This window comes from Chiloscyllium plagiosum, unplaced genomic scaffold (genome assembly GCF_037043375.1).
Source record: "Chiloscyllium plagiosum isolate Xiang-an unplaced genomic scaffold, Cpla_swu_hap1 HiC_scaffold_19, whole genome shotgun sequence".
NCBI classification, from domain to species: Eukaryota; Metazoa; Chordata; class Chondrichthyes; order Orectolobiformes; family Hemiscylliidae; genus Chiloscyllium; species Chiloscyllium plagiosum.
The window spans coordinates 48151599-48173428 of NW_028270157.1; the positions used below are offsets into that span (position 1 = coordinate 48151599).

The window sequence follows — 21830 nt, forward strand, 5'->3', positions numbered from 1 at the left end:
TGTGGTTTCTTGGAAATAAAGTCAACACCTCAATGTGCACTGTGGTTTATCTACTGTTTACAGAAAGTCAAGTGACTTTGGAGAAAAGATAAGAAAGTTTTGAGGGAGATGAGATAGGTCCTTATGGTCCTTAATTGTTGGAAGACTTGGCTTTGAAAAGTCTATGGGGTCCTCCATGCTAATGATTCTAGACTTAGTTTTCTGTTTTATGGACTGAAGTCAGTAAAGAAGAAACCCCATGACCTGCAAATGCCTCCACCTCTCTTTCCATTGAAGTTGTGGGAGGCTGATGTTTCCAAATATCTGTGTAAACCTTGAAAAGTTGACCTGTGGTCACTTTCCAAAGACTTGGAACCAGTTTGATTTCAGTCTGAAGATTTTCTATTAGTTTAAGGCTGCCTGCCTTATTAACAGGAAACCTTGTGGACTTTAAAAAATCAAATTCTATCTATTGCTTCCAGGTTCTTGACCAACATGGTGTTTTCTCTTTTGCTCCTTTTTTGCGAAAATCATTAACTCTCTGCAGACTTTTTCTTTTATGTATGTTGTGTGTGTCTGTGTTGGAGATTAAAGTGGTATTATACTAATTCTGGATTGTAATGTTATGTTAACTAGAGTTTTCCATTTGTTTTAAAGAAAAATTTAGTGTAAGAATAAATTAATGATTTAGAATTCATTAAAGAAACCTGATGACAGTTGTTTTTATACTGGTGGTGGTACAAAAGAGAATCAATTAGCATTTTAGTGATTGATTCAACATATACCAAAGGTGCAACTTGGTGGGTCTTGATTATGTCACATGTTACAGTAATAACAAAAAATACTTTGAAAATGGAATGTCTGTAGACACAGGAATAACAAATTAAATATTAAAGTTAAAAATAGGACCAATAAAGAAGGATGAAGTCAAAGTTGCGGGTAATTAAAGAAAAGTGACAATCATATTGAACAGCTGTTTCACCTCAGTTTTATTAAAGAACATCATTAAACAAATACTATACTAGATGATGATCGTAAAAAGAACATTCATATTGTTGAGTTAGAAGGGAAAAATTATTTGACAAACTAATAAACCTCATAAAGGATCAACCGCCAGGTGTGGATGGTATACACCCATAAATACTATGGAAGAGATTGCAATGATCACAACAACATAAGCATCTTCAACTAAATTAGTCCCATCTGCCTCTCCTGGCCCACATCCCTCCAAACCTTTTCTATTCATGTGTCTATCCAAATGTCTTTTCAACATTGTAATTATATCCACATTCACCACTTCCTCAGGAAGTTCATTCCATGCGTAAACATGTAAAACATTTGCCCCCATGTCTTTGTTAAATCTCTGTCCTCTCACCTTAAAATTGTTGACAATTAAAAGAAACGTTGTACTTCATTTCAGTTTTTATTTGATCATTATAATATACAGTTACCACAATATACCAGTTCATTAAAATAGTATAATTAATTGGTATATGTATTTATTTGTATCTAAAGAAATATTACTGCTAATGCACATGCTTCTTGGTGTCAGCAAGTGTGGCCTATATTTATAAAATAACCCAAAGTAATTTACAGGAGTATTATCAAATAAAATTTGAGGCTAAAACACTGAAGGAGGCATTAAGGCAAATCACAAAAAGCTCAATATAAGAAAAAGGCATGAAAAAAGACTCGACTTCATATAAAATGCATTTATGATACTTTTCATGACCACAAACATCCCAAAGAACTTGACAGTCACTAACATACCTTTCAGATCTATTCACAGTTGCAGTGTAGGCAATGTGGATAAATTGTGCATAGCAAGATCCCATTTTATCAATGTGATAATGACTAACAAATCTAATTTTATGATGTTGATTAAGGAATAAGTGTTGGCCAAGTCACCAGGACTAACTCCCCTAATTTTCTTTGAAATAATGTTATGGAAACTTTAGGCCCATCTGGGAAAACAGATGAGGTCTTAATTTATCATCTGATCTGAAAATCATTTCCAGCCTGAACAGTTCTGGTCTTCAAATTAAAGAAAGAATTTTAGGAGCACTGGAGCAATACAAAGTTCAATTTACAAGACAAGTACCAGACCTGAGATAATAGCTATCAGGAACTCTATAAATTGAGAATTATTTATTTAGAAAAGTGAAGACTTAGAGGTCAGCTTATAGGTTTTTAAAATTATGACTGGATTGGACAAAATAGATGTGTAAATCATGTTTCCACTTACAGGTGAATCCAAAGCTGCAACAATTTATGTTTATATAGCATCTTTAATGTAATAAAACAGCCCAAGTTACTTCACAGTAGAATTATGAAACAGTGTATACCACTGAGCCACATGAGATGTTGGCCCTACTGGCCATCTACCTCCAAATTGACAACTTTTTCAGAGGGTCACAGGGAGCAGCGAATTGCCCATCAAACAATTCCCAAAAAACCTTCCTTTGTGTTGAGACAGCCGAAGGGTCCCATTGCACATTTGAGTAGAGTCGCAGGTAGATAGGAAAGTGAAGAAGGCATTTGGTATGCTTTCCTTTATTGGTCAGAGTATTGAGTACAGGAGTTGGGAGGTCATGTTGCGGCTAGACAGGACATTGGTTAGGCCTCTTTTGGAATATTGCATGTAATTCTGGTCTCCTTCCTATCAGAAAGATGTTGTGAAACCTGAAAGGTTTCAGTAAAGATTTACAAGGATGTTGCCAGGATTTGAGGATTTGAGTTATAGGGAGAGGCTGAACAGGCTGGAGCTGTTTTCCCTAGAGTGTAGGAGGCTGAGGGGTGACCTTATAGAGGTTTATAAAATCATAAGGAGCATGGATAAGGATAAATGGACAAAGTCTTTTCCCTGGGATGGGGGAGTCCAGAACTAGAGGGCATAGGTTTAGGGTGAGAGGGGTAAGATATAAAAAAGACCTAAGTGGCAGCTTTTTCATGCGGAGGGTGGTACGTATATGGAATGAGCTGCCAGAGGAAGTGGTGGAGGCTAGTACAATTGCAACATTTAAAAGGCATTTGGATGGGTATATGAGGCATATGTGCCGGGTGTTGGCAGGTGGGACTAGATTGAGTTGGGATGTCTGGTTGGCATGGATAGGTTGGACCGAAGGGTCTGTTTCTGTGCTGTACTCTATGACTCTATTATCTGGCCTCAGACAATCTGGAAATTGGGAGATCTGCACTACTGAAGGAAAACAGCAGAGAAAGGTTTTGGGAGCATAGGCAACTGAAAGTGGAATGTCTGATAGTAGAGCAATGAAAATCAGGAAGTTCAAGTATCCAGAATTAGTTGAGCACATATATCATGGACAGTTATGGGATGGGATGAATTTATAAGATAGGGAATGTAATGTCATGAAGACATTTAAAAATAAGGATCAGGACTTTTAAATTGTGTTTTTGTTTAACTGGGAACGAAATGTGAAATAACTGCACAGAGGCCAGTATCCCATCATCACATCACCCTTTATTTGCATGTGCACAGTACACTGCTCAGAGTCAGTCCCTGAAGTGAGGAGATTCTAAATTCCCTTTTATATCTGTCAGCCAAGGCTCCCTCATTGTCGCAGGTTAATAATCCCAATTAAGGATCTCGTTGTCAATAAGATCCATCTCCTTCCAATCACTATATCCCTCTCCCCTCTGATTCCAGGGGTGTAGACCTGGTCTTTCTCAGGTAGCTTCTCCTCAACCTTTTCGACCCAGGTCCAGTTTCTCTGACTCAGGTGGCATGTACTGGACCATAGCAGTTTTGCATGTGGAGTGTCTCGAGATTCTTCCAGCGGTAATGGTATTGAGACTGCATCCATCTCAGACTGAGGGATAACCTTTGGTTTCTGATGAGCCTTCTGCTGTTCTGAGAGGCCAGATATGTTTTGCTTCTGTGCCGTTTGCAAGGTAGCAGCTTTCAGATGATCCACATATTTGTTCAGGACCACCTCCTTACCTAAACTTTGTAAGTTACGGACCTGATCTTGTGTAGATCTCGCCTCATAGCCATGCATGGCCATTTCTATGGTTCTAGCACCAAACTTCATCCTCTGAAGTAAATTGTCTCTCTCACTTAATGAAAGCATCTGGCTGGCATTGGTGTTCCTGTTGCTGTTTCGCCTTCCAGGAATATCAGGTTTAACCTGGGGTCTGGAGTCTTCTCCCTATCTGCAACTCTGTTGGAGGTATCTCCGTAATTGTATAACGGGTGGTCCTATAATTGAAAAGAAACTGAGACAGTTGATATCTAGTGTAGGTGTAGGCTACTTCTTTAAGTCTGCCTTCAAAGTTTGGATCAATCTTTCCGCTAGATCATTGGATAATGGGTGGAGTAGAGCTGTTTGAACATGCTGAATGCCATTCGACTTGAGGAAATACTCAAATTCTCTGCTGGTAAATGATGTCCCATTGTCAGTGACCAATACTTCTGGGAGTCTGTGTATCGTAAATGATGTTCACAGCTTCTCAATCATCATCCCTGTGTTTTGAATGGTGCATCCACAATGATCAGGAACATTGAGCCCATGAAAGGACCAGCATAGTTGGCATGTAAATGCATCCAAGGTTTACCCTACCGTTCTCATGAATGTGGGGTCCTGCTGGCAGTAGATTTTGACCTTGTTGCTTTCTGGGCACTACCCCACCATCGCAGATATGTTGGCATCCAGTCCTGGCCACCAGACATAGCTTCCTGCCACCATCTTCATTTTGGAAATCCCTGGATTACCCTGACAGAGTTCAGACAGTGTTTGGTGGTGGCCTTCACACGAAACAGTCACTTTTGCTCCCCATAGTAATATGCTATCCTTTACAGTGATCTGGTCTCACCGGGCCCAGAAACGTTTTAATCCTGGTTGTGATGGTCTTTCGGTTTCCTCCATTACCACCAGCTGTTTCTCATAGGAGATTGGAATCGAAGTTATACCCTTAATCTGTAACAGTTGCACAATATACATTCTCAGAATGACCAGAAAGGTCTTGCACAAACTTAAGGGGTCCAGAGTGCATCTTGTTAAAGACACGTTATGCAACCATAGACCTGCTGTGCTGACATCGACTCCCATGAGGATTGGGTGACCATTTAAAAAGATATTAATTTTAATAGGTTCTGATTTGGATGTTGCTAAGCAATTTACTTTTTCTAACCTACATGTAGGTGGACTTTCCAGGGTGTGCACTCTCCTGGATACCGGCCTATGTGTTTTCTTACTCAAGTCAGGCCTTGTAGGACTCTTTTGCTGTCTCGAGTGCACATGTTAGCAGCAACTACAATGACTTGCTGGCCCAGATCCTGAAGAACACTTTAGCCATTTGGCCGAGGCTCAGCTTTGTTGTGGGGTTTTGCAGTGGGCTGGCTTTGGGCCCCTCTGCTCAGGATATGCCCTGTGTGAGGCTCTGCAATTGCCTACAATCAAGAGGTGTTCCCCAAGCTCACTCAGACGTGAGGGTGTTCACTTCCATTGGGATGCCCTGTACATCCCATGCTCCACTTGCCACATTTTCTAATGATAAAGCCGTAGTAGTGCCTGTTTGAAGTTCAGTTGAGCTTCAGCTAGTAGGCGGTTTTACATTGTTATTTCATTAATTTCATCTACCAAAAGATCTTTCAGCTTTTCATTCAGGGTTAACCCAAAATCACATGCCTCTGCCAGTTCTGTTAACCTCATCAAAAGTCCTGAAAGGGATGCCCCCAGTCTTCGAATAGCTGAATAAAACCATTAGTATCTCAGAATTAGAGGAGGCTTGGGGTCATAATATTCCTTAACCAAATCAATAAATTCTTGAAAGGTTTTAGTGTCTCGTGCCTCTGGAAAATTTAAGCCCCATATCACTGAAATTGCTGTGGGTCCACAAACAGTCAGAAGGATTACTTGTTGCTTTTCATCTGCCCCATTGTCATTTGCCTGGAAAAAAATGTATTCTTTCCATATACTGGGCCCAGTCTTCGACTGCAGGATCAAACGAATCAAGCTTCCCAAATAAGGGAAGATGCCAGAAATGCTTACCCCAACTAAGTGGCATCTGTCGTGAGTGAATGTTTTTCAGGCACAGGCTGTTTACTCCCAATGCCACTGAAATAACTGCACAGAGGCTGATATCGTGTCATCAAGTCACTCTTTATCTGCTTGCACACAGTCCACGGCTGTGGCCAGCCAGCTCGGAATTAGTCCCTGAGATGAGGAGATTCTGAGTCCCCTGCTTATATCTGTCAACCAGGGCTCCCAATTGGCCTAGGTTAACAACCCCAATCAAGGATCTCATAGTCAATAAGATCCACCTGGTTCCAATCACAATAAAATATAAATCAACAAGCACAGCAGTATTGCATGAAGAAGACTTGTTGCATGTAAGGACATGCAACAGAGTTTTGGATGATCTCAAGTTCATGGAAGATAGAATGTGGGAGACGTGCACAAATAGTAGTTGATACACAAAGGGAGTTGTGAAGTAGTAGAATGTTATAGAGCTGCAAATGGGAGGTTAGAAACTCATGTTGAGATCAAACGTGATATTGATTGATTCAGTTTCTGACAATAGCTTCAGTCTTGCCAATATTTAATTGGAGGACATTTCTGTTCATACATTGTGATGTTGGATAACTAGGCTGATAATTTAACAGTATTGGAGATTCAAGAGAGTTAGTAATGGTATATAATATAATGCTGCCACTAATGATGTTAGCGTGCGTGTGAAAATCAGTGCCGTGCTTTCAGATGATGTCACTTACTATAAATGCAAGATGGTTCCTAACAAAAGAGTGAAGAAGTAAGTTACTCAGAGTGATTGAAATGTGGAATTTGCTCCATAAGAAGTGCTTGTGACAAATAGCTTACCTGCTTTCAGAATGAAATATACTTGAGACAAAAGGAGTTGGAAAGACGTGCTGAAAAGCTGGGAAGAGATTGTTGGAATGGGAAGAGTCTTATATAAAAAATTCAGAATAGACTGGTTGGCCTAAGTGATCTGTTTCTTTGCTGTATATTTATGTAATTTTATGCACCATTTAAGGGTCATGTTCTGGTTACTGGTTTCAGGAAAGAAGAACAGAAGTAAAATGATAACAGCAAGTACAGCAGTAAGTGTTACTGTGAGCAAAAGGATGGCCATTGCAGCAGGTAGGAAATCTTCGATTAAAGCTATAAGTGAATTTGACTTTGCAATACCAAATCTTCTGATTTTTGCTTTTGTCAATAACTTCTTGTAAGATTTTTATACAGATCATTACATTTACTGAAACATATGTAGCTTGTCATTTGTTTGCTCAAGAGAAAACATCATAATTAACAGAATAACTTTAAAAACAGATTCTTATTAAATTGTTTCAAACTCTTACAAGTAAATTTCACAAATCTTAACAAATGAATCAGTAATACTGTGTACTTTGCTTTAGCGGAACACTGAAACATTTCTAGGTCAAGTTGGCTTTCTCTGATAATTGTATCATTTGCTGAAGTATTTTCTCAACTTCTGTTGCTAATTTGGAGAAGTATGAAATTCTGAAAATAATGAAAGTATCAATTGTGTGTGTTACCTATAAATTTTAGAGGTGAGCATATTGATTTGCACAGATTGTTTGATAATTGCTGAGTTGAAAAGTTAACCAGAGATTTTTTTTCAGTAGAATTATCATCTGTCTCAGTCAACCTTTGGTGATCTGGTCTGTGAATGTATTCTAGAGTCTAAAGCCTAGAGTTTGTCATTTGGCTTTTCTTAATCTGAGCCCAAGTGTTCACCGTCAATCACTGTGCCTAAACAAAACATCACCTACTCCTTTGAAAAGGAGAAGATGTTTCTTCGTATCCTTTATCCATTCATTTGATTATTTTCACTTATTGCATTATAAAACTGACATTTACAAAATGAAAATTTAAGAATAATGACCATGCTGACACCTCAGATGACATGAAATGAAATGATGGCCAAGCTAAATGTAAGAGCATCGTAAAGGACAACAATAGTTGATAATGTATACAAAATCTCAGAATAACATCAGCAAAGCCCATTTAGTTCATAGGAAAGTGAGCAAAAGAATGTGTATGTCAGCTGGAGTGCTGAAATTGGAAACTGTAAATGAACAATGCAAAGGTAATTATACACATACTCTTGAATTGGTCCATACTGTGCAGTTCATTTAGACATAATTTTGTAGGGGGAGTTTGCTAAATATCAGGAGATCCATATTTCATAATCTTGAGGATAATTGGGAATAATCACAGTGAATTTTATTGCATAGATCCATGTAAGAAAAGTAAGAAGAAACAAAAATCCTGCCTGCAAATAAAGTCATAGAGTCATAGAGCTGTACAGCACAGAAACAGACCCTTCAGTCCAACTTACCCATGCTGATTATATATCCTAGATAAAGCTAGTCTCTTTTGCCAGCATTTGGCCCATATCCCTCTGAACTTTTCCGAGTCATGCACCCATCCATATGCCTTTTAAATGTTGTAATTGCACAAGTCTCCACCACTTCCTCTGGCAGCTCATTCCATACACACACCACCCTCTGCATGAAAACGTTGTCCCTTAGGTTCCTTTTAAATCTTTCCCCCTCACCTTAAACCTATACAATCTATTTTTGGACTCCCGCACGCTGGGGATAAGACCTTGACTATTTACCCAATCCATGCCCCTCATGATTTTATAAACCTCTAAAAGGTCACCTCTCAGCCTCCAACAATGCAGGCAAAATAACCCTAGCCTATTCAGCCTCTCCCTATAATCCCTCCAATCATAGCAATATCCTTGTAAATCTTTTCTGAACCCTTTCAAGTTTCACAACATCCTTCCAATAGCAGGGACACCAGAATTGCATGCTGTATTCAAAAGGCAGCCTAATCAGTGTCCTGTACAGCTGCAACATGACCTCCCAGATCCTATAGTCAATGCACTGACCAATAACGGCAAGTATACCAAAAGCCTTCTTCACTATCCTGTCTACCTGTGACTCCACTTTCAAAAACTATGAACTTGCACTCCAAGGTCTCTTTGTTCAGCAACACTCCCCAACACCTTGCCACTAAGTAAGTCCTGCCCTGATTTGCCTTTCCAAAATGCAGCATCTCACATTTATCTAATTAAACTGCATCTGCCACTCCTCACCCATTGGCCCACCTGATCAAGATCCTGTTGCACTCTGAGGTAACCTTCTTCACTGTCCACTACATCTCCAATTTTGGTGTCATCTGTAATGTAACTAACCATACCTCCTATGTTCATGTCCAAATCATTTATATAAATGATGAAAAGCAGTGGACACAGCACCTATCTTTGCGGTACACCACTGGTCACAGGCCTCCAGTCTGAAAAGCAACCTTCCACCACCACCTTCTGTCTTCTACCTTTGAGCCAGTTCTGCATCCAAAAGGCTAGTTCTCCCTGTATTCCATGCTGAAAGACAGCTTGCAAAATACTGTTGTTATTATGAATTCATCTATGTTCTGGTGCTTCAATTTCACCTGGTGCTAAAGTATTTCCAAACATTCAGGGATGCCAATGGTGATTGCCTACGTCGTGGTGCCATTTCTTTTCTCATCACTGAGCATTAGGAATTTTGAGTCTCAGAGTAACTCTGTAAAGGATTCTTACAGATATGTGGGTAGCTTGGTTCTCTATCCTGGCACCTCAGTGAATAGATATTGGTGGGATGATGTGTGCCAAGAGCTGCTCTAATTTACACTTGCAGGTGGCACTTGAGAACATTTTAGTTTTCTCTGTCTGTTTATCCTTGACACCATAGCCCAACTACCTTCTTTCCCTCTTCAAATAGACAATTCCTCAATCCATTACTCATTATACCACATTATCCCACTTTGTCTAGACATGACTGTGCCTATATTCATTGTCTGAATGGTCTGCATTTCCATGTACAATAAAGTGCTATGCCAGTGCATAGCCTTTATTGATGCAAGAATGATAAAACTTAAGTCACTCTCTTTGTTAGTACCATTTGCTTCCAATGGGCAATGCAGGAAACAATTGGGTGCTCAAGATGCAAAGCACCTAGACCTGTGCCCTTAGGAAGAGATGTGGAGGAGGTTGGATGGTGTGGAGGTTGGAGTTTGAGCAAAGCTTTCCATGCATATGATGCCAACAAATCCTCCTTTTCTATGTAAAAACATTTTTTATGCTAATGCACATTAAGTGTACCTCTGGGACAGTTTTAGGTAATTAAAATTCTTGTTAACTTATATGTGCAAGTCTTCATAATTTGACATCTCTCTATCATTGAATAGAGGGGGGTGTAGTTTAACTAGGGAGGCAAAATTAGCAGCCTTCTCCTCAGCCTTTGCTGGAATGATGTTACATTTCAATCCACTTTTCATTTCTTTGCTTCCCTTCTATGAAAGTTCTATGTGGGAACAGAGGTTTAAAAGGATTCATGAATATAGATCCATGTTTTGAGGCACAACTAAAGGCTAACTAATAGAAGACAGAGAGTTCAGATAAAGGGTTCATTTTCAAGATGACAGCCTTTAAATAAAGGAGTGCTGCACGGATCAGTGATGGGGCAACAATTACTTACAATATATATTAGCGACTTAGTGCATTGACTCCCATCACCTATCATGAAATTTGTGTATGACACAAAAATAGGTGGGAAGGTAAGTAGTGAAGATGATACAGGTTAACTGAATGGACGAAAACTTTGCAGATAGGCTGTAATGTGGGAAAATGTGAGGTTATGCTCTTTTGTGGGAAGAATGTTATTTAGAAGAGCTTCATGTTATTTAAATGAAGAAAGACTACAGAAAGCTGCAGCACAGAAATATTTAGGGGCCATTTTTATCAGCCATAAAAAAGCTAGCATTCAAGTCCAGAAGTAATAGGGAAGAGAAATGGACTGTTGGCTTTACTTCAAGGGAATAAGGTATAAAACTATATAAGGCATGAGTCAGACCACTTCTGAAATACTGTGAACAGTTTTGGTCCCCTTATCTCAGGAAAGATATATTGGCATTGGTGGCAGTCCAGAGAATATTCAGTTGGTTGTTCCTGATTGTAGAGCAAATGTTTAATGAGGAGAGATTGAGTACATTGGGCCTGTACACATTGGAGTTTAGAAGAATGAGAGGTGATCTTATTGAAACATATAAGATTCTGAGGGACTTGGGAAGGTAGATGTGGAAAGGTTGTTTCCTTTCTGGGAAAGTCTAGAATCAGAAAGTATAATCCCTGAATAAGCAATTGCACATTTAAAACAGATATGAGGAGGATTACTTCCCTTAATGGACAATCAATCTGTGAAATTCATTACCATAGAAGGTTTTAGAGGGTGTGTCATTAAGTATAGTCAAATAGAAATAGACTTTTAATCAGTAAGAGAATCAAAGTTATGAGAAAGAGTAATAATGTTGAGGATCTGTATAATCAGTCCTGATTTCATTGAATAACTAAATGGCCTATGTCTGATCTGACATCTTAAGTCTTATGGTCATAATGAAATGTTAGAATTTGTAAAGAAAGGTACCAGAAGGTCAGCATATGGAGTGTGGACATATGTATCTAAGGAGGAGAGATGACCCTGAAGGAAAAGTGTGGAGGCATTGCTCCAATTACCTTCAAATTACTTATTGCCAGAGCCACATAAGCCAATAACTGTCTAGGAAATAACTCCCATCTGCAATTTGATTCCAGGAAAGAGAAATTCCAACTGTGTGGGTCATCATCAAATATGGTGGAATGCCACCATAAAACTGAACTGAACCAACCATATAAATACCGTGGATACAAAATCGGTCAGGCAGTTCTGAGGTGAATAACGTACCTCCTGACTGTTCAAAGCTTGTTCATAAAGCACATGTCAGGATTGCAGTGGAATTCCCTCTACTTGCCTGGATGAGTGCAGCTCAATTAATACACAAGAAGCTTTGCATTTTCCAGACTAAAACAGCCCATTTGGCTAGCACCCAACACTACCTCCAATGATCTCCACCATCAGACTGACTGCAGTGTCTACTAATTACAAGATGAACAGTGGCAACTCACCAAGGCTTCTTAAACAGCTATTTCCAAAATCAAAGCCTCCCCCACCTAGAAAGAGAGATGCAGTAGGTACATGGGAACACTACCATCTGTAAATTGGCCTCCAAAGCACACACTAAACTGACATGGAACTGTATCGTTGTTCCTTCACTGTCACTGTGTCAAAACCTTGGAACTCACTCACAGCAGTGACACACACATCATGGTCTGTGGTGGTTTAAGAAGATAGCAGCTTGCCACCACCTTTTCAAGTATCCAGTGAATAAATAAAGGCTTAAAAACTCACAATATTCAGCCCATGATTATATCAAATTAATGACAGATGCATTGAGAGTCATAAATTAGTTTACTGCTCTTGGTAATAATCAGGCTGACCACTTGTACAACCTCCAACTAGGCTTTCTTTGTCAACGTGAACATATCCACTTGCATCCTGTAGAAAAAGGAAAGTTTCTTGTCATCTGGGAGATGGGAAAGAAGATGGTTTCATTAAATAATTGTGCTGTCCTTTCAGTGTGTGAAGTTCTGTTCTTCAGAGCCTCCAGGGGTACGCAATGAACTAGGCGGAATGGATCTGACAGGATCTCTATACAATGATTTCTATCTTCTCCTCCCGCAACCATCTCAAGCAAAATATCACTGCCACTATTCCTTTAAATGGCTGACTAGAAGTTGCTTCCATATATCAGCCTATTCCCCTTGCCAAGAATACTCAGTTTTTCAGATGTGAGGATTTCTACTAGCTGGCTGTTACTTGGATGGCTAATGCCTGCTGCTTACAGGAAGAAAATACTGGGTTAGAGTGAACATTGTGCCCACTTGTGTTTCCACATGTCACCTACTTGCTCCCTGTTAAATTCTGCCTTTGTTATTCCCTGAAGTTGTGAATCACCTCGTAGAATATCTTTATTGCCATAAATTCCATCCAGGTGAGAACAACATAGAAAGCTGGTAGCATTTTAGTGCTCCTCTTAATCATCATTATTGTTACCATATTTGGTGGAAAAAAAAGTGTCACTTAGACCAGTTATGATTTTTTAAATAAATCTACAGTTAGGATTAAAGCTTTACTAAGTTGTGCCAATCTAATGACATTCAATAACACATTTGCCTGCATTTGTTTCTGTACAGCTGTCAAACAGTCAGGGGAGAAACTGGACCATTTTTGTTTCCAGTTTCTGGGCAGAAAATGGGTGCAATGAGGCAGCCAATCTCTTATACTTGGACTGTAGAGGAAATACATTTGTCACCAAATTGGTTCTAGTGTTCCATAGGAAACCTTAACAATTTTTCAAAATGGTCATCATGCGCTTTAACTGGACAATAGTTTTAAGGTGCAAACAGGTAATTGGTTTGGTTGATGTCTGCCACATCCAGGATTATCTGATTTGCATATAACCTAACCAACAGCTCTTGAAGGGATCACTAGATATTGGCATTGAAATTATAAGTTTAGACAGTGTATAATTTGTTTAATGTGGAGCCAGCTCAATGTTAACATGAGCCACTGTTCATGCTCCCTCCCTCCTGACTATCCCTTCTCCTACACCTAACTCACCTCAGCTGGAGCACTGCTACCAAGTCATTTCTGAACCGCAATTTGGCACCCATGTTCACTAATACCATAGGAAAAAGGTTAGGGATGAAATTCACTGTGGTCCTGCTACCTGTCTCATCAGGCAAAATATTCTGAGATCATCTGATTTCTAGGCTGAGAGTTGGATCTTCAAATTCATTAAAATTTCATATGCAATTGAACTGTGTTTAAATGTTAATTGAACAATTCAGGAAATAAAGGAGGAGAGAAAAGTTGCATGGGGGTCTTTGTATTCTTGTAATGTGGTTTACTAAAAATGTAAGACAGCACTCATTAGTCCTGATACAGTAACATGTATTTTAAAAATCAGCTTTTACTTTTTCTCCAACATTCATTTGTTTGTTCTGTAGTCATTTCTTTACAGCAGCCAAATATTAATGAGTTGTTAGCCAAAGATGGCACAAAAATGAAAGTTTGATTTAAGTTAAAGACAAATTATGATATGGGTCGCACAATACTATTCAATTATCAGCTGTTTATGTTTCGAGAAATAATAGCATGATGCCAAATTAATCTCAAGAACTCAGTACAATAACTTCTGAACAATCACAATCCTTGAGAACTTACAGAGTTGAATCTCTGACAGGCTTGTTAGAAGCTTGGGGTCAATGTAAATGAAAACAATTTGTCAGTAATTTTGCTTTATGCAGCAGTTTGAATGCACTGTGTTTACATGCTGACAGACAAATGACAATTTTCTATTTTTGTTTGCTCTTACAGTATGTATGCACTAGGCAGTCTGCCTCAGCATTGACTTGAAATGAAATTTGTACATCCTCTTTACTTATGAGATTTTAAAAAATTTTTCTTGTCATCCAGTTTGCTGAATAAATATCACAAAAAAAGCACAGATCTGTGGGGTAAGCAGTAGTGTATTCTGGCCTGTTTTTTGTATGAGACCATTCTATATTTTTACAAAATTCCAGGGACCCCCTTTAACACAGAAATATATTTTCTGCTTTTTTTTAATTAATGGGATTAGGTCACAATTTATTGAGCATCACTGATTAGGTCACAATTTATTGTTCATCCATAATTGTCCTTAAGAAGATACTGGTGAGCTGCCTTCTCGAATCACTGTAGTTGTTGGGGTCTAGGGACGTCCATAGTGCTGTTATGAAGGGAGTTCCAGGATTTCATAATGTAGTCCTAAGTAAGGATGATCTGTAGCTTAGAGGGGATCTTTGCTGTTGGTAGCATTCCAATGATCTGCTACCCTTGCCATTATAGTTGATAGAGTTTCCAGATCTGGCAGATGCTGACTGAGGTGCCTTGATAAGTTCCTGTAGTGCATTTTGTAGATTATCCATATTGCTGCCACTGTGTGCCAGTGGTGGAGAGAGTGAATATTAAAATTAGCAGACAAAATACCAATCAAACAAATTGTTCCACCTCAATGGTATTGAGTTTCTTGAGTGTTGTTGGAGCTGCACTCATCCAGGCTGGAATGGAGTATTCCATCACACACTCCTGACATCTGCCTGTACATGATGGACAGGCTTTGATAGTAAGGATATGAATTACTCATTCCAAAATTCCTAATTCCTCGACCAAACCTTGAACCTGTTTTATTTATATGGCTGGTCCACTTCAGTTTCAGGTCAATGAAAGCCATGGGAATTGATAGGGGATTCAGCGATAGTGATGCCTTTGAATGTAAAATAAAAAGACAGTTTGATTTACTGCTATTTGAGATGACCATTACTTGTCATATGTGTGGTGTCATTGTTACTTGCCCAATCTTGAGTGTTGTCTATGTCTTGCTGCATATGTACAGGGCCTGCTTCAGCTTCTGAGAAATAGAGAATGGTACCGAACATTGTGTAACCTTCAGTAAACATCTCCACTTCTGGCTTTATGATGGAGAGAAGGTCATTGATGAAGCAGCTGAAGATGGTTAGGTCTAGAACAATATTCTAAGGAACTCCTGCAATGCTATCCTGGAACTGAGAGGACTGATCTCCAATAATCATAACCATCTTTCTTTGTGCCAGTTATGATCCCATCAATTCCAATTTTGCTGGGATTCTTGATGCTACATTCGATCAAGTGTAACCTTGATGTCAAGAGCAGTCACTGTCAGCTCACCTCTGGAATTCAGCTCTTTTTTGTTCATGTTTGAACCAGGGCTGTGATGACATCAGGAGCTGAGTGGCCCTGGAGGAACCCAAACTGGTGTCAGTGAGCACGTGCTGTTTGATAGCATTGATGATGACGCTTTACTGATGATCAAGAGTCGATGAATGGGGCAATAATTCACAAGGTTGGATTTGTCCTGCTTTTTGTGTATGGGACTTACCTAGACAATTTTCCATGCTGTAGGGTAGATACCAGTATTGTAGCTATATTAGAATAGCTTGACTAGGAATACAGCAGGTTCTAGAATGCAAGTGTTTAGTATTGTTGTCAGGGGCCATAGTCTTTGCAGTATCTAGGGCCTTCAGCTCTTTCTTGATATCATGTGGAGTGAATGGAATTGGATCTGTAATGCTGGGGACTTAGAGAGGAGGTCAACATGGTTCATCTATTTGACACTTGATGGTAGAAAAATTCTACAAATATTTCAACCTTACCTTTAACATTGTTATTCTGACTCCTCATCATTAACAATGGTGATATTAGTAGAGCTTCCTTCTCTATTGAGTTGTTTAGTTGTCTACCACCATTCAGAACCGGATGTGGCAGGAATGCAGAGCTTAGATCTGATCCATTGGTGTTGAATAACTTAAGTTATCACAAATTTATTTCCTTACTGCTGCTTCTGTGCATTTAACATTAAAATCTGACCACAATGAGGTCACTGCAATTGCTCCAATATATCTGGCCTTGGAATTGTAAAAAAATCAGCCAAGATTCACTCTATTATTATTTTGCTGGAAACATGTTTATATTGGTATGTGGTAAGAAAAGAAAAACTCTTGACTGAAGTATAACCCATGAATCAATAACTTCAGAAGGTTATTGCTCTGGGCCATAACTGAAGAATGGATGTGTTTAGAAAATATCATGGAGAACTACCAGTGCCACGACTGGACATTTACCTTGTGTCTTCAGAAAAGGCAAAATCATTCTCTGCATTTTGCTACGTCTTATGGTTTATAATTAAAAACTACTATGATGTATTTTTAATAGCAGTTTTAAATTTTGTCTTGAGTTATTTCAAATGTTTGTTCTACTGTCACCTCTGATTTCTGTAACTGGACATTGACCTTCATCTACCTTTCCTGAATTTGCTTCCAGGAATCATGCCATAAACAACACACTCAGATCAAACTCCAAATACAGTTGACATCTTTTCTTTGTTCAGCCTCCCAAGTTAATGGTTTAAGTCTCAGCACTGCTCCATCACTCTCAACAGGAAGTAATTTGTATAATGGTAATTATTTTCCCTCTCTCTCATATTTCATGCTGGGATGCAGTTCATAGATACCAGAATTACCTTCTCCATTAAGTTTTCCAATCACAATACCTGAGCTGCAGCAATAGATGCCAGTACTTCAACATTTGCTGGGAAGAGGTAGTGGGGATTTTGGATGGAAGGGGGTGATAATTGTACAATTTCAGAGTGCTGGCTAAATTTATCTAACTTTGAATTGCTACTGAAATGTTAAGAGTAAGCTCTAGCTGTGTGTGAGCAACAGGGTTGGGTGTACTAGTTAAGCTGGGATGCTGATGCAGAACTGACAGTGATTTTATTTTTCTTCAGATAATCCCAATTCTATTAGCAGTGGCATTCTATCTGATACTGAATTTTAAGGATCGGTGATGTGTTAGGGTCTTTGCCGAGAACAAAAAAAAAGTACTAGTCATTGGTAATTTACTCAAAACATTCATTAATAGACCCAGGTACTGATCATTATGAGAATTTCTCTTCATCTCTGGAATCTATATAAAGTACTAAAATCACAATAGAGTCTAAGAATGAATTCTATCCTTTTAGTCAGAGCTAGTTTGAATACTATAGCCACAAAATTTTCATGTGTGGTGGCTGTATTTTGAGTACTACAAGTGACATTTTGTCCCGCAATAGTATTCCACAAAGACTTCTGGAGCTGATTGCACTGGATGCCATTTTGGTAAGGACTTTGGTATATACATAGGGAATGTCTGCCAAAAGTATGCAAAGTAGGCAGATCATGCTGTCAGTGCTGACTTGATCACAGTACTTACATTTTGAAGTTTGTGAGTCCAGCTAATTCTTATCTTAACCTCTTAGAGCTGAATTTGTATTCATCAACTGGGAGGACATGCCACCAACACTACTTAAAGGGCTCATCTACGACTTAAAGTTTAGCTGCTAATTGATTTTTACTGGCTTATACAGCAATTGAAGAAGTGGAAGTTTCCACAGTTCATAGAGTCATAGAGATGTACAGCATGGAAACAGACCCTTGGGTCCAACCCGTCCATGCCGACCAGATATACCAACCCAATCTAGTTGCACCTGTCAGGACCTGGTCCATTTCCCTCCACACCCTTCCTATTCATATACCCATCCAAATGCCTCTTAAATCTTGCAATTGTACCAGCCTCCACCACTTCCTCTGGCAGCTCATTCCATACACATACCACCCTCTGTGTGAAAAAGCCGCCCCGCAGGTCTCTTTGAAATCTTTCCCCTCTCACCCTAAACCTATGGCCCCTAGTTTGGGACTCCCCCACCCCAGGGAAAAGACTTTGCCTTTTTACCTATCCATGCCCCTCATAATTTTATAAACCTCTATAAGGTCACCCCTCAGCCTCCAAAGCTCTAGGGAAATCAGCCCCAGCCTGTTCAGCCTCTCCCTATAGCTCAGATCCTCCAACCCTGGCAACATCCTTGTAAATCTTTTCTGAACCCTTTCAAGTTTCACAACATCTTTCCGATAGGAAGGAGACCAGAATTTCACACATATTCCAACAGTGGCCTAACCAATGTCCTGTACAGCCGCAACATGATCTCCCAACTCCTATACTCAATACTCTGACCGATAAAGGAAAGCATACCAAACGCCTTCTTCACTATCCTATCTACTTGCGACTCCACTTTCAAGGTGCTATGAACCTGCACTCTTTGTTCAGCAACACTCCCTAGGACCTTGCTATTAAGTGTATAAGTCCTGCTAAGATTTGCTTTCCCAAAATGCAGCCCCTCGCATTCATCTGAATTAAACTTCTCAGCCCATTGGCCCATCTGGTCAAGATCCTGTTGTAATCTGCTGTAACCCTCTTCGCTGTCCACCACACCTCCAATTTTGGTGTCATCTGCAAACTTACTAACTGTACCTATTATGCTCACATCCAAATAATTTATGTAAATGACAAAAAGTAGAGGGCCCAGTACCGATCCTTGTGGCACTCCACTGGTCACAGGCCTCCAGTCTGAAAAGCAATCTTCCACCACCACCCTCTGTCTTCTACCTTTGAGCCGGTTCTGTATCCAAATGGCTAGTGGTCCCTGTATTCCGTGAGATCTAACCTTGCTAATCAGTTTCCCATGGGGAACCTTGTCGAACGCCTTACTGAAGTCCATATAGATCACATCTACCGCTCTGCCCTCATCAATCCTCTTTGTTACTTCCTCAAAAAACTCAATCAAGTTTGTGAGACATGATTTCCCACACACAAAGCCATGTTGACTATCCCGAATCAGTCCTTGCCTTTCCAAATACATGTACATCCTGTCCCTCAGGATTGCCTCCAACAACTTGCCCACCACTGACGTCAGGCTAACTGGTCTATAGTTCCCTGGCTTGTCCTTACCATCCTTCTTAAAGAGTGGCACCACATTAGCCAACCTCCAGTCTTCCGGCACCTCACCTGTGACTATCGATGATACAAATATCTAAGCAAGAGGCCCAGCAATCACTTCTCTAGCTTCCCACAGAGTTCTAGAGTACACCTGATCAGGTCCTGGGGATTTATCCACCTTTACCTGTTTCAAGACATCCAGCACTTCCTCCTCTATAATCTGGACATTTTGCAAGATGTCACCATCTATTTCCCTACAGTCTATATCTTCCATATCCTTTTCCACAGTAAATACTGATGCAAAATATTCATTTAGTATCTTCCCCATTTTCTGTGGCTCCACACAAAGGCTGCCTTGCTGATCTTTGAGGGGCCCAATTCTCTCCCTAGTTACCCTTTTGTCCTTAATGTATTTGTAAAAACTCTTTGGATTCTCCTTAATTCTGTTTGCCAAAGCTATCTCATGTCCTCTTTTTGCCCTCCTGATTTCCCTCTTAAGTATACTCCTACTTCCTTTATACTCTTCTAAGGATTCACTCGATCTATCCTGTCTATACTTCCATATGCTTCCTTCTTTTTCTTAACCAAACCCTCATTTTCTTTAGTCATCCAGAATTCCCTGTACCTACCAGCCTTCCCTTTCACCCTAACAGGAATATACTTTCTCTGGATTCTCGTTATCTCATTTCTGAAGGCTCCCCATTTTACTGCCGTCCCTTTACCTGCAAACATCTGCCCCCAATCAGCTTGTGAAAGTTTTGCCTAATACCGTCAAAATTGGCCTTTCTCCAATTTAGATCTGGTCTATCCTTTTCCATCACTATTTTAAAACTAATAGAATGATGGTCGCTGGCCCCAAAGTGCTCCCCCACTGACATCTCAGTCACCTGCCCTGCCTTATTTCACCTTCTCTAGTCAGTACATCCACATACTGAATCAGAAACTTTTGTTATACACACTTAACAAATTCCTCTCCATCTAAACCCTTAACACCATGGCAGTTCCAGTCTATGTTTGGAAAGTTAAAATCCCCTACCATAACCACCCTATTATTCTTACAGATAGCTGAGATCTCCTTACAAGTTTGTCTCTCAATTTCCCTCTGACTATTAGGGGGTCTATAATACAATCCCAAAAAGATGATCATCCCTTTCTTATTTCTCAGTTCCACCCAAATAACTTCCCTGGATGTATTTTCAGGAATATCCTCCCTCAGCGCAGCTGTAATGCTATCCCTTATGAAAAATGCCACCCGCCACCCCCCACCCCCCCCCCCCCCTCCCTTGCCTCCCTTTGTATCCTTCCTGTAGCATTTGTATCCTGGAACATTAAGCTGCCAGTCCTGCCCATCCCTGAGCCATGTTTCTGTAATTGCTATGATATCCCAGTCCCATGTTCCTAACTATGCCCTGAGTTCATCTGCCTTCCCTGTTAGGCCCCTTGCATTGAAATAAATGCAGTTTAATTTATTAGTCCTACCTTGTCCCTGCCTGCCCTGACTGTTTGATTCACTTCTGTTCTCAACTGTACCAATCTCAGATTGATCTCTTTCTTCACTATCTCCCTGGGTCCCACCCCTTACTAGTTTAAATCCTCCCGAGCAGCTCTAGCAAGTTTCCCTGCCAGTCCCCTTCCCATTTAGGTGCAATCCGTCCTTCTTGTGCAGGTCATTTCTACCCCAAAAGAGATTCCAATGATCAAAAATGTTCCTGAAATCTACAAGGAATGGTGTGGCATGCGTCGAAGGATTTTGTTCCATCAAGGATTCAGCACATAGACTTTCTCCAGGACATGGTCCAATAATTTTCATATGTTTTGGCCTACAGCATGACTGGGGTGTAATGCAGTTGCAACACAGTTGCAACAAAGTGAAAAAGGCTGGAAATTGAGAAAAAGCTTCTTCAACCTCAATATTCTGGCCATGTCAGCCTAGAATATTGAGGGAACAATGCTCCCACCTGAATTTTAGTAAGGACACATGTTAGACATCTGTGCCTTAGGAATACCTCATTGAAATCTGCCATCTGGTGAATCCAAAATTGCTGTCCCAAAGGAGGGTAATGTCCACACTGTCTGTAAAAGTTAAGTTAACTGTATGCATGAACATTTATGCTTCTTGCTCCTTCCAAGCTGGAGCAGGTAATATTTGCCCCATTATAATTTTCCCATAAACTGTTGCAGAAGAGAGCTTACAGTGACGACATCCCAAAGGAACTGAATACATTTCATTCTCTCTTACCAGAGATGAACAGATGGAGAAACACCTTGGAGACTTCCAGGTTTTTCGTGCATGCGGAGTGTCATTGAATATACACAAATTGTTTTGCAGATGCTACATGTTATTTCTGACATACACCATAACCAGGAAGCATTCCATATCCTCAATGTGTGTCCATTAAGTTGATGTGTGACCATTAAGCTAAGTGTATAATACAATTCTGTATATGAGATCCTGGCAGCTGTCATGATGCTTTCATTCTACAAAAATCCCTATATCATCTGGATAAACCATCAATGCTGAAATACATGGCAG

General features: G+C 39.8%; 1 protein-coding gene across 9 annotated transcripts in view; it reads left to right on the plus strand.

Moving 5' to 3' along the window:
* The window catches only part of LOC122559589 (voltage-dependent calcium channel subunit alpha-2/delta-4-like), a 549452-nt gene that overhangs the window by 246136 nt on the left and 281486 nt on the right, over positions 1–21830 (plus strand). For all 9 annotated transcript variants that reach the window (XR_015760448.1, XM_087997322.1, XM_087997321.1 and 6 more), the window contains one exon: positions 7020–7100. Coding sequence is in view for 8 of the 9 variants with exons in the window: in XM_087997322.1 (XP_087853448.1) it covers positions 7020–7100 (81 nt within the window). In the remaining variant the exon portion in view is untranslated. The remainder of the gene's footprint in view (positions 1–7019; positions 7101–21830) is intronic.